Source organism: Sarcophilus harrisii, chromosome 1 (assembly GCF_902635505.1).
Source record: "Sarcophilus harrisii chromosome 1, mSarHar1.11, whole genome shotgun sequence".
Classification (NCBI taxonomy): Eukaryota; Metazoa; Chordata; class Mammalia; order Dasyuromorphia; family Dasyuridae; genus Sarcophilus; species Sarcophilus harrisii.
In genome coordinates, this window is record NC_045426.1 from 383,413,305 (window position 1) to 383,427,793 (window position 14,489).

At 31.6% G+C, this 14,489-nt stretch overlaps 1 protein-coding gene across 2 annotated transcripts in view; it reads right to left on the bottom strand.

Annotated features, from left to right (window-relative positions):
• LOC100934839 (probable palmitoyltransferase ZDHHC11) overlaps positions 1-14,489 on the bottom strand; it is a 161,199-nt gene that overhangs the window by 129,865 nt on the left and 16,845 nt on the right. For both annotated transcript variants that reach the window (XM_031946081.1, XM_023495892.2), the window contains exons 2-4: positions 13,853-14,206; positions 2,679-2,793; positions 2,180-2,240 (exon numbers count right to left, since the gene is read on the bottom strand). In XM_031946081.1, the coding sequence (XP_031801941.1) occupies positions 2,180-2,212 (33 nt within the window). In that variant the 5' untranslated portion in view covers positions 2,213-2,240; positions 2,679-2,793; positions 13,853-14,206. The remainder of the gene's footprint in view (positions 1-2,179; positions 2,241-2,678; positions 2,794-13,852; positions 14,207-14,489) is intronic.

Below are 14,489 nucleotides of genomic sequence, written 5' to 3' on the forward strand. Positions count from 1 at the left end.
TTGAGTACCTATACATATCTATGTATGTGTGTGCATATATATTATGTATATATATATATATATATATATATATATATATATATATATATGTTACAAGGAAAAGAAGGCAAAATAATTAAATCTATAAATAAAAAATTAAATCAATATGTACTTTAATATTGGGTGACCTTAAATAAAGATAAGCAATAATTATGTTGGAAAATATCTGGGTTAAAGCAAATAAAGGCACAGGACATCCATGCTAAATAATTTTGAAAGCACTAAGGGACCAACTCTGAAGTTTTTTGAAAGAGGACAACATTTTGGACAATATTTTAAACTTTACTACCAAAAAAGTGACCAAGAAAATATTTTTAAAATTACTGCTTAATATTTCTCTCATCCTATCTCTAACAAATTGTTATAAGAAGGTACATGTATCAAGGGCAACTTTGATTAATGTAAAAGAATGGAAAATCCCAGGTTTTTTACAAATTTCAATTCATTGCAGACCATTTCACACAAGATCATATCTTTGGAAGTAGAAGAAACTATAGAGATCATCTTGTCTAATTCTTAGATTTTTTCTGAGGATGAAAATTAGGCCTCAAGATATGGCTTAACTAAAGTCATACATATTAGTAAATGGTAGAACTATTATTTGATCCCAAGTCCTCTCAGTTCAGATAGTTTTTGCTCTGTACTATTCACAGTTTATTCAATTAACTGTTTTGACTTTTTTATTAGATTTCTTTATTCTGCTACACCATGCAAAGCATCATAACAAATTTTTACTCATGCATATGCTACCCTACAAAGGACCCTCATCACCTCTTACCCGGGTCAGTGCAATCATCTCTTTCAACAGTTATTCAATTAACTGAATTAAATACAATATGCCACACTTTGTTTATTCTTTTTTTAGATGGTAAAAAAGCATTTGATTCACTTAAAATACCAAATTTCTTAACATTTTCAATAAAATTGTGGGAAAAATGTGAAAGTTACAGATAACTTTAATTACCCTATTTAAAAATGTTAAGTGAGGCATAAATACACACCACACACACACACACACACACACACACACACACACATTTACTTAAGATGTCTTGACCCCATTATGAAGATGCCTAGTGCAGAATCCAAATTCACCTGTTTTCAGATAATATTGTGCTGATTGTTTCTAGCCTTAGAACCTTGCAAAGCCCCAGAAAGATCAGTAATTGGGAAAAGGAGTTTAAAATAATCACCCACACAGAAAAACAAAATAGATGAATAATTCCTATTGTCCAGACTATGCTGTGCATTTGAATGGACAATTAGTAGAGCAATACATATATTTTGTACAAATACAGCAAGCATATGGACTCATAACTAAATAGGAAGAAACAAGCTAAATTACTCTCTAGAAAAATGTGCATTGCTTTTATAAAAACTCCATCTTTTAAATATTCTTTCAATGATGGTGTGTGGTTGTAAACCAGAATATATCACAGTATCTGAATAAAATTTCAGGGCATCTAAAGCAATGGTGTCAAACTGAAAAGAATCCCAATGGGCTGCATGTTGAATTGGAAAACCATATGTTAACAGCATCTATTTCAGTGGATTTTGTATTTATTTTGTTAGATATTTCTCAGTTACATTTTCATCTGGTTCAGTCAGTGCTAAGAATTTGATATCTTCAATAAAGAGAATGAAAGGGTACAAAGGGGGAGTTATCAGGCTGTAAGATATTATCAATCATTCAATAAATATATTTTATGTACCAGGCACTGTACTAAGAACTGGGAATGCAAAAAAGAGTAAAAGGCAATATCTGAAGTCAATGACCTTATAATTTAATCTTAACATTGTCAAGGAAAATTTGTGCAAGAAATGTGGGGTAAAAGATGTAGTCAAGGAGTTCTGTGATCATAATAGAACATGAGTCAGTCATACAATGAGAATGAAAGTAAACTTTCATGTTCTGTTGGTACCACACAATGTCAATATAATTAGACAAAGATACTCAGTATGCAGGCTGAATCCTGAAGGATTTGGGAGAACATGGACAATTATTGCACAGATTGAGATGCCATGGGAGGATTTTCCTGAAAATAGTAATAGATGTCTAGCTAGGATATAGAGGAACTGCTCCACTGACATTGCTACAGAGCTTAGCCATTAATTCAGTCTAAAAAGAAATAAGAATCACCTCTATACTCTTCCACCAAAGACAAGTATTCATGGTGCTGGTCCAGAATCCTGCAGAGATCCTGAAATAGACAAGATAATGTAAGTACAAAGCAGAGCACATGGCAATCCTAGGGGGCTCGGGTTGGGATTCATAAGTTATAGTTATACAGAATCTGTCAAATGGAGAAAGGCTAAGCCAAGGCTGAGATATTTCCAATGGTCTTAAGTAACAATATGAAAGGAACCTCTGAAGGCAGCAAAATGGGGATCAAGATCCCAGGCAGAGCCTGGAGGGAGATTCTGAGCCCAATAGAAAGTGAGAGCCCCTAAATAAAGTGCAACATCAGTACCTTTTGAAAAGGGGTCTAATCTTGACCATCCTACTCAGGATGAGAGAGGTCCTATTCACATTATTCTGAGCATGGTCTAAACATAACATCTATTCATCCCCCTGATACTCCTTGAAACTAAATACTGAGGATGCTGAGATAAGAAAAACTGAATATGATGATAAATACCTTGGTTGGATAAAAATACAGGAGGTCTGACTTAAGGAAACTGGAAACAACACAACAAATCCAAATAAAATCGCAACGAGAAAAGATACTTTGGAAACAATGATTGTAGGAATACCTGAAAAAAAGGAAACAAGAGACAAAATGGAACGTGTGAAAGAAAAAATAAGAAGAATTCATACATTTGAATGGACAATAGAAAATTTAATTCAAGAAACTAATGACCTGAAAATTAAAATGAATCAAGCATTAAAAATTACCATTCTTATCAATGACAATATAAAATATTAAAACAAAGTCAAAAGATTGATGAAAATAAAAGAACATATAAGATATCTAACTTTTTGTTTTTATTTTTTAGGTTATACATGTAGATTCTGGGTTTTTTTTTTTTTTACATTTTCCATATGAGTCATGTTGAAAGAGAAAAATCAGAAGGAGGAAAAATTACAAGAAAAAAGGTAAATATAGAATGCATTGATCCGCCTTCAGTCTCCAAAGTTTTCCTTCTTTGGATGGCATTTTCCATCCAAAGTTATTGAGATTGCCTTGGTTTGCTGAATTACTGAGAATCAGGCCTATCACAGATGACCATCACACTGTTGCTGGGTACAATGTTTCCCTATTCTGCTTGCTTCTGTCAGTATCATGTAAATCTTTCCAGGCTTTTCTAAAATCAGCCTATTGAATTTTTATAGAATAATGATATTCTATTACTTTCATATATCATAACTTATTCAGCCATTCCCCAACTGATAAGGCATTATTCATTTTCCAATTCTTTGCCATTTATCATTTTCTTTTCCTGTCATCTTAGCCAATCCAAAAGGTATGAGGTGATACCTCAAAATTGTTTAAATTTGAATGCCTCTAATCAATAGTTATTTAGAATATTTCTGTGTTCTATGTGACTGTGACGATAGATACCTTGTATTTCTTCATCTTTAAAAAAAAACAAAACAAAACATAAAGCTTGGTACAGTGCCTCCTCACCTCCAGATGAGCAGAGCCCAACTTTAACATAAAATTCAAAGTCAAGAAATAGGCTAGGAAAATGAGCAAACAACAAAATCAAAGAATTTGGCAATAAAAAACTACCATGATGGCTGGGAAGATCAAGACACAAATTCAGAAGGAAACAATGTGAAAACAGCTACAAATAAAGTCACAAAAGAAAAATGCCAATTGGGGCCAAGGCCAGCAATAATTCTTGAATGATTTAAACAGAGAGATAAGAATAATAGAGGAAGAATTAGGAAAAGAAATGAAGGTAATGTAAGAACATTTTCAAGCCCTGAAGATACTAAAAGCAGATCACCTCCAGATGAAGTCTCAAAGAGTGATATGAATTGGTCCCTATCACTCAAAGTTCTCTTGGAAGAATTCAAAAAGGATCTTAAAAGAAAATTAAAAGAAAAATGGGGAAAAGAAATGAGAACTTTGCAGGAGGGTTTGGAAGGAAACATAGAAATCATCTGAAGAAAACTCCTTTCAAAATAGACTTAGTGAAATGGAAAAAACAAATAGCTCCTTTCAAAATTAACTTGATGAAATGGTAAAAGCATATAATTTCCTACAAAATGGAAAAAGAAAACAACCCCTTGAAAAATCAAATTTGTGAAATGGAAAAAAAATCCATAGAACAAGACAACTCATTTAAAAATTTAGTTGGGCAAATACAAAAAGGAGTTTAGAAAGGTAACTGGAGAAAATAATTCACTAAAAATTAGAACTGAACAAATCGAAATGACTCAATGAGACAGCAAGAATCAGTCAAAACCAAAAAAAAAAAAAGAAAAGAAAAGAAAAAGTAGAAGAAAATGTAAAATACCTCATTGGAAAAACTGACCTGGAAAATAGATATAGAAGAGACAGTCTAAGGATTTTTGTACTTCCTGAGAACCATGATAAAAAAAAAAAAAGAACTTAGACATTATCTTTCAGGAAAATTGCTCTGATGTCATAGAACCAAAAGGTAAAATAACCATTGACAGTGTCTTGTCTAATCTCACCAATCTCACCTGAGAAGAGTAGCAAGCCATTATGTATTGGTTGGAAGAGGTCTGAACATAGTCTGTAGCTATTAGATAAATCAACTAGTAGTCTATTTGAGGGCTGAATTGTGACTTTGGCTATGTTCATGGGAACAGATTTGAGCTAAAAGGGACTTTATACATACATACATACATACATATACATACATATATATCTATACAGTCTTCTCATTTTACAAATGAGGAAACTGAAAGCCAGTGATACTTTCCCAGGGCATTAGAGTTGATGGCTACAACAACACCCCAAATGGATTCTTCTATTATATGCAGAGCCTAGTTGTTCAGACCACCTGCCTTCTATAGTAAATGCAGACAGCAAAAGTCAAAGATTATACAAATTCAGGCATTTTATTCTAGTTTAGTAATCCCCAGTTATAATAAGGAAACATAGGGTGGTCTAGATTACTCATGGAAAAATAGCATTTTTGTTCCAGCATGTCAGTTAAATGAAAGCAGATACACAAAGACATATTAATCTCATCTGCAGTAAATCAGATTCCTCTAATCTACAATTAATCCATCGTTAGCTTCACTCTGCTTCAAGGGAATTTCCATTCTTAAAGAAAAGTTTACTAAAATGTCCCTTGAATTCCTTAAATAGTAATGCAAAATGACAAAAAAAACCCCAAGCAAGATGCCATATGTATTGGGGTCTTCTCAGGGAAGAGAATGATACTATCTACATATCCCTGTGATAGTTGATGGTCAAGGATATGGTCTATTTAGCAAGCTCAAAAAGTTTTCATAGGCCCTAATTAAGTTGCAAATCACAAAAATAACAATAAATTTTTAATCAACAAAATTTGTCTTTGTTGCCAGTAGTTCCAAATATTTCAGTACCTTTGTTATGACAAGTCACTTGAAAATGTTTCAAATGGCTGGACTGGTGCCCCAGGAACGTGCCTTCAGCTTACTTCTTTTTTAACATCCATTGGAATTTTATTTTTAATCCTTAAATTAAAATGTTGCCAAAATCATGTCAAAGAGCTACTTGTACAATAAACACCTCATTTTGAGGTTTTATTTTTAGCTCCTAAAATCTTTTACGGTAAACATTTAATGAGAAAGAAATTTATTTTTCCAAGCAATAAAATAACTTCTGAGGAAATCTTGTTGGCCATGCACTGCCCTGTCTGTATATCAAGTTAAGAAGGTGCATTCCTTTTATACTTTTTCCCCCTGTGAATTAATTGAAAATACACAGATACATATACTGAACTTTGTTTTCACAGTCTATGTATGCAGGACTAGCATGTGGAGGGTGAAGTAGTCTAAAGAATGTCATGCAGAGTGGTTTTTAAAGGTTAAAATTGACACAAATTCACAAATATCTATGTTGTCTGCAAGAAACAAAATATTTCTTGAATCCTTTACTCTGAGTTAGTAAACTGTTTTAAGTAGAATTTTCAATTTTATTTCCATGTCTCTGAAAGGGATGGATTTAAGCTTTAAGAACGATGAGATTTCTAGATCATATGACCAATAGGAGTAATGATTATTGATGATAATTCTTACCAAGACCCCCAAAAGAGGAATTATCAATGAGAGACAGAAGAAATAGCTAAAACCCCTGAACAAGAAAACAAGAAGCTCAATAAAGAACAAGCTAGGTGAATTCTGGGAAAATTCTCACCCATAATAAATCCCTCTAGCATCCCTGTCTTACCAATTTTCATGTTCTACAAGGCTTGTGCTTTGAGACTGACTCAGAATTCCATCTTGATATAGTGTCTCTGAATATGAATTCTATTTCCCATCTTCCCAATTATTTTCCTAACCTCCTATTGCAACAAGCAGCAGATATCAACTCTGCTTGAGAGAGAAGAAAAAAATGTATGTGGAAAAAAGAGGATCCTTGTGGTAGCTACTAGGATAGGAAATGGAAGATAATCTCCTCAGAATACACGTACCATCTCCAAAGTAACTCCATAAAATAGCATCTACTAATAAGAGGATGTTCCAGAATGATTCAAGAGAAAAGAGAATTTTGAGAAAATAAGAAGGGAACAAATGGAAAGATTTGTGGTTTATACAACAAAACAATTGGCAGAATAGAAAAACTTGAATCTATAGTGGTTGAGTCTCTCTAAAGAAGCAAAAGAAAAAATAGCTCATTGGGAAAAGAAATATCTTAAAATGAAGTACATTATGAAAGAAGAGAAGAAAATATGTGAAAAGAACAAATTATCTCTATATAAGCAAAGCACGTTGATCCTGAAGACAATATACAAAGAGACAATTCAAAGATCACAGGTCTCCTAGAAGGACATATCAAAAAACTTGAACACCAAGAAGCAAGAAATATTATGAGGAAACCATCCAGAACTTCTGAATAAAGAAAAAATATCAATCAATAAAATACACAGATCATCTCCAGAAAAATAAAAAAAAACTCCACAAACTTATGAATCAATATAGTGGTTAAATTTAACAATTTCATTAGCTGATAACAATGACCAGGAGAAAGGTCTTCAAAGAAAAAAGATGGAAAGTTACATAACATTATCTGGTACCTCCCCTTCCAAAAAAAACATAACAATGAATGGAATAATTTATTCTAAAAATAAAGGAATTTGAGATGTAACCTAAAATGATATATCCTGAAAACTTGAGTTTAATAATCAATGAAAAAAAAAAATGGAAAAGTAATTGAATCACAAAGAGGGAATAGAAACAATACTCATCAGATACTTCATTGTTTTTCTCTCAGAACTGGAAAAACTTAATAGAAAATTGAACAAGGGGGAAGACAGAGAATTGAAAAAATTGCTAGAGATTAGTGTTAAATAATTTATATCTTCTAAAGAAGAATGAATTTAATATGTATTTGTCAAAAAATGAAACAAGTAAATCCAAAATAAGCACAAAAGAGAAAATATTGAAAATTAGATGAGAAATAAATTGGGAACCAAAAAGACTATATAGAAATGATAAAAAAAATTAAAAACTGGTTCTTTGAAAACACCGAAAACAATTAATAAATCTTTAGCCCACCCAATTAAAAGGAAAAGGTAGAAAAGCAACAAAAAGAGTAGAAAAGCTCAAGAAATCAAAAGAATTTTTAAAAAATCATTAAAATCTACTATATATAACTATGCCAATAGAACTAAGAACTCACAAAAAGTAGATAATTGTCTTTGAAAATATTAAATATTCAAACTAAGAGAATACTAAATAGAGATCTAATATAACCTAACTCAAAGAAGGAAAAAGAACTAATTGTAAAGCAATTACCAAAGTGAGGGGTGGAAATCCTATGTAAATGTATAAGAACTAGGAGTTTTCTAAAGTTTTAAATAACAATTGATAACATTTAATTTATTAATATATTAATATATGCTGATATATTAATATTAAAATTTTAATTAACTGATAAGCTAATTTAGTGATAAATAATATTTAAATTCTCAGAAATTGAAGAAGAACTTTGCTAACTTCCTTATATGAAACAAATAGAACCCCAATAATTAACCCAAGAATAAAACAAAGAATTACAGAACAAAATCATTACTCAATAGAGCTTCAAATTTTTAAAATAAAATTCTCTCAGAGACTATCAAAATTTATTCAAGAAATCATTAAATTCAATATAAATTGAATTTATATTAGGGAAATTTGAGTATCATAAAATACCTATTTTAAAATATAAGCAAGCATCATGTTCAATGAGGATGCTCTAAATCTTTCCCAATAAATTCAAGAGTAACATAAGAATGTCTTTTTAATACCACTGTTATTTTCCATAATTCTGAAAAGGATTGAAATGGTAATAATAAAAAAAGAACAAAATTAAAGATTTTAAGACAAATATAGTAAACAAAGTAATCCTTACTTGCAGATGACATGATTTATCAAGAAAATGCAAAGGACTCAACAAATAATCTAATTGATATTAATAATCAATAAAGTCATCAAAGTGGCAGACTACACATAAAAAAACAACAAGAATCAACAATATTTCTAGATGATGATGATAAATAGCTTCAAGAAGCAACAGTAGAGAGAAATCCATTACAAATAACTACAAAATGCATAAAAATATTTGAGGAGCAATTTATGGAAGCACACAAAATACTTACATAGATACAATCATAAAGTGCCTTTTAAAGTAATAAAGAACAATATAAATAGCTAGAAGAATATTCAGAATCATTGATTGACCATGACATAATATGAACATAATAAAAATGGCCCTCCAGCCCTGTTTGTAGTGGCTAGAAAATGGAAAATGAATGGATGCCCATCAATTGGAGAATGGTTGGGTAAATTGTGGTATATGAATGTTATGGGATATTATTGTTCTGTAAGAAATGACCAGCAGGATGAATACAGAGAGGCTTGGAGAGACTTACATGAACTGATGCTGAGTGAAACAAGCAGAACTAGGAGATCATTATATACGTCAACAACAATACTGTATGAGGATGTATTCTGATGGAAGTGGATTTCTTCGACAAAGAGAAGATCTATCTCAGTTTCAATTGATCAATGATGGACAAAAGCAGCTACACCCAAAGAAAGAACACTGGGAAATAAATGTAAACTGTTTGCATTTTTGTTTTTCTTCCTGGGTTATTTCTACCTTCTGAATCCAATTCTCCCTGAGCAACAAGAAAACTGTTCGGTTCTGCACACATATATTGTATTTAGGATATACTGCGACATATTTAACATATATAGAACTGCTTGGCATCTGAGGGAGGGGGTGGAGGGAGGGAGGAGAAAAGTCAGAACAGAATTGAGTGCAAGAGATAATGTTGTAAAAAATTACCCTGGCATGGGTTCTGTCAATAAAAAGTTATTATAATAAAAGAAAAAAGAAAAAAAATGGCCCTACTCTCAAGGTTAATATAAAGATTAATGCCATGCCAGTCAATTGCCATAGGGATACGCTAAGGAATCTAGGTAAAGTAAAAACAAAAAATAATTCATTTGAAGGAATAAAAGTTCTAGAATATCAAGAGAAATAAAGAAAATTTTAGTAATAAAGAGAGAATAGTACATACAAATTATGTTAGAAAAATTATGTTATGTTAATATTTGGTATTGATTAAAAAAGTAGAAAAGTAGATCAGTAGAACAAATCAAACATGTGAGAATCAGAAATAATGGAATTGTATTAATAACCCAGTGTTTTCAATAAACCTGAAAGCATAAAATTATTTAGGAAAATATTCCCTATTTGATAAGAATTGCTAGAAAAACTGGAAAGGAGTGTGACAGAAGTTATAATTAGATCAATATCTTACTCCATATCCCACAATAAATTCTAAATGGATATACAAACTGAATATTGAAAAGAAGTACAACCTCAGTATTAAAGATCATACAATCAAAAAGATGAAGACAAGAAGAAAATATGCTTTTTACAGTTAGATAATAGAGATCTTTGCCTACATATCAATTCAAAATTCCTTATCATATATGACAAAAAACAAAAGAACTATCTCATAACAGATAAGTGGTAAAAGAATTTAAAATATGTTTTTATTCAAATTATTAATAACTATATGAAAGATGTTCAAAGTCACTAAAACTAAGAAATGCAAGTCAAAACAATCCTGAGACCGACCACCTGAAAAATTGGCAATGATGACATAAAATGAGAATAGTTAATGTTGGAGAGTTTGGGGGATGGGCATATTAGTGAACTGTTGGTAATGTTTCAAATTAGTATAATCATTCTGAAAAGCAATTTGAAATTATTCATATAAAGAAATTAAAAGTTTCTATAATCCTTGACCTAGATGTATACCATTAGATGTATACTAATTATAAATATTAGTATATATATGTAAAATATAAAATATATATGTAAAAAAAGAAAGAAAAAAGAATGGCTTTATATACATTAAAAATTTTATAGCAGTGATTTTCAGGGTAGCAAACTACTGAAACCACATTGATGCTTATCACTTGATAAATGACAGCAAATTGTGATACTTGAGTATAATGGAATATTAGTATAAGAAAGAAACAACCAACATGATGAATACAGAGAAGCATAAAAGGATTTACATGAAATAATGCAGAGTGAGATAAGCAGAGTCAGAAAAACAATAAAATGCAATGAAAACATTGTAAATGAAACTAATAAGCATCACAAAACAATAGAAAATAAATATTTCAAAATTATTAAGAAAAGGCTGGGTCCCAGAAAAGAGATAGAGAAAAACATGAAAAGATGCTTGCCCTTACTCTTCTCTAAAGGTACTAAAGTACATAGGTATAGAATATAACATATAATGTCAAATTTTTGGATATGCTGATTGGTTTTGTTAATTTTTAACTTTTTAAAAAATTCATTGTTATATGGGATGGCTCTCTGGGAAAGGAAGATGGAGAGATACAGGGAAGAATCTAGATAATATAAAAAAATTAATAAAATGTAAAAAATAAAGAATCAATACAGTAGTCTAATTGAATTTTGCTGTAATAGTCTTTGATCAAATCATTGAATAAGCTAAATTCTCCCTTTTGAGTCTAAGATTCCTATCAAGTTACTAAGAAAATTCAATATGTGATCAAATAAAACCTCTCATAAAAATAAGAAAATTCTAGTTTAATTCACAGTAAGGTAGGGAAAATGTATAGAGAGACAAAGTGAGAGCAAATTTTTTAAAGAGATAGAATGTTTTGAGGAAAGCTGAAAGTTAAGGTTTTTAAAATGTCTCTTTTTAGCTAACTATTTGCATAATGATTAATTATATATAACCATGGTTTCATTTATGGGAAAAATCAAATTAATCTTTTTTACAGCTAAGTTTCCATATCCATTCCCTTTATAATTCTTATCTACACTTGACAATTAAATCATTGATTTAATTCCCATTGACAACCAATTTATACACAACTGAACTGATTAGTCATATAGTTTAGTCATGAAATCACTTGTCTTGGCTTTATACATTAAGTCACATGAAAACATTGAATTGCCTGTTTCCCACTGGGGCAGGGAGATGTGAAGCTGCAAAGGAAAGGATAGAATTAATTTAATTCAAATTTTGAAGCATCTAAAAAAAAGCAAGGAAGACTACTGCTAAGTAGAATTAATGTGGTTGCACTCTGGAGGTAGACTGAGAGATTAGTAACAGAATCATAATAGGGGGAAGGCATTTTGGGCAGATCATTGATTTGACAAATAAAATTAATTAGGAACCTCACTATTACATACGAAAGTCTACTCCATTATCAAACAGTTATGATTGTTGGAAAGATCTTCTTTATATTGATCTGAGACTTACTGTAACTTTCCCCTTTAGGTCTTTATTTCTGCCCTCTGAGATTATTCAGGATAAGATTAATCCTTCTAAAAAATATTTGAAAATAGCTATCATGTGTCCATTGGATTTTCTTTTCTTTTTTTTCTCTCATGCTTAATTTCCCCATCACTAGTTTCCTCACACCTTTCTCATCTGATTTCCAAGTCTCTATCCTCCCACCCCATTTCTACTTGGCCCCCTGTAGGCCTGACAAACAGTCACTCAAATGTTTGTTAATTGACTGTGTGAGCCCTGGTTTGTTAATGTCATTTTTAAAGCAAATCAGAACTGGACCCAATCCCCAGTTAGAAATACTACTTTTTTGTGACTTTTACTGGTCATCTAGGAAAAAAGTGATGTTTATACTTTTCATAAATCTAGACAGTGTAAGAAAAAGTTTTGTTTCTATTTACTTTATCCAAGTAGGACTAGAAGCCTTGTTACAGCTCCCTTTTTTAAATGTAATTTTAAAAATTAAATTTAAAATTTAATTAGTAATCTATAAATAAATTTTTATCACCTCTATTTCCAAATCTCCTAATTTCCATCCCACAGAGATCATTTTCTTCACTACAAATCTTTGTCACTATCATCATAGCACAGTTGTAAGAAAATTGTAAGTTTTGTAAGTAATTGTAATCAAAGTTGTAAGAAAGTGTAATTAAAATGGGTCTGCTATCATTGCTTATCTTTGTTTTAGACCATCCAAGTACTCTAAAGATTAAAGAATCGGAAGTATTGATAAATTTCCTCCTTCCATGGAAATAGCAGTGAGTCCTGGCACTAAGTAAATCAATAAATCATAGTTTGGGAAGGAAGTTTAGATATCTTACCTGATTCTCTCATTTGAACAATGAAAAAAACTGAATTACAAACAGGTTAAGGGATTCAGTCAAAGTCACAAAATGGATCAATTGAAGAATGGTGACTAAAATGAACTGGGTCTATATGAATATAATCCCTAGATAATAGTTTGGAGTCAGATGGCCCAGTAGATGGTATCAGAAAGGCCTATGTTTAAATCCAGCCTCAGATACCTACTAACTGGGTGACATGAACAAGTCACTTCACCGTAGTTGCTTCATTTTCCTCATCTGGAATATAAGATAGAGAAGTAAATGGTAAAATCATTCCAATGTCTTTGCCGAGAAAACTCCCAATGAGGACATGAAGTGTCAGATAGCCAGACAGGACTGAAATGACTGAATAAGAAAAGGTAATGTTATTGTTTTAGAAATAAAGGAAAACTTTCTTAAAAAAATCTTAAATATAATTCATTCTTTAGTAACAGGTTTCATGTTATTTTCTTGTTAGATATGAGGACATAGTTTTAGATTCTCTTTTCTCATTTGAAGATTGTAAATAAATCACTCTTAATTAAGTCAATCTATTCATTTGCTTAGATAGTAATTCAAACCATTATCCAAAATTGCTCCCAACTTGGGACAGAAAAAATGTCAGGGTAGAAGGCTCTGTCGTTAGTCCCAGTCATACAGCCTTACTATAACTACTACCACTGTTAATTACTCTAAGTATCTCTCACACATTTTACCAATATAATCGTCCCTTTTCGCATTGTAAGTCAAAATTATGTGCTCTCCCCCATAAGAAATAAGGCCTTTCTTGACCAGTCCAACCCATAGTGATGATTCCCTCCTCTGAACACCCATATTGCTACTTAGTAGTAGGAAGCAGTTATCTAATACTCAATCATAAACTACCTTATAATCTTATTTTTTATATAAAAGGACATTTCCTGAGCTTTCATGGAGGTCTGAAAGTCAACATGGTTGTGTCCCAAACAGAAATCAAGTACCCACTTCATCCAGAATAATAATAACCCAGACCAAGCCCCTCTCACCTCCAATCACCAAGACCAAATTCCATAAAGGATGGCAACTTGCCCCGTCGAACGAAGATAAATTCTTCGGTTGCTATGGCAGCTGCAGAACTCTAAATACTTCATAAGCACCATTGTCTTTGTAGGGAAAGATTGTCTTCTACTCGAGTAGAATGCCGGGTAGAAAATTCAAGAAGCCTCAGACCAGACACAATTAATATCATCACATTACCTTCATCTCTGGACCCAACTCAAACACACAGGCAGTTGGCAGCCACAGGTTTAAAAGAGCTCCCCATGATGCTGAATTTAGCTTCTCTGCTTACATAAAACAGCCCTCTGAAGTTCGTGGGGTTTTGACTAGATTTCCACGTTCTAAAAAGAGAGAAAATTGGAAAATTTATATAATTCAGAAATCTGAGCAGTTTTTTTTTTCTTGTCAACTAATTTTTCTTTTTTTTTTTTTTGCAGCTGGCACAGTATGGATAGAGTGTCAGTCTAGAAGTCAAAAGGACATGAGTTCACTTGTGACCTCAAATACACACTAACTGTTTCACTCTAGGCAAGTCACTTCACTTTGTTTGCCTTGGTTTCCTTATTTGTAAAATGAGCTGGAGAAGGAAATGGTCAACCACTCTGGTGTCTTTGCCAAGAAAAC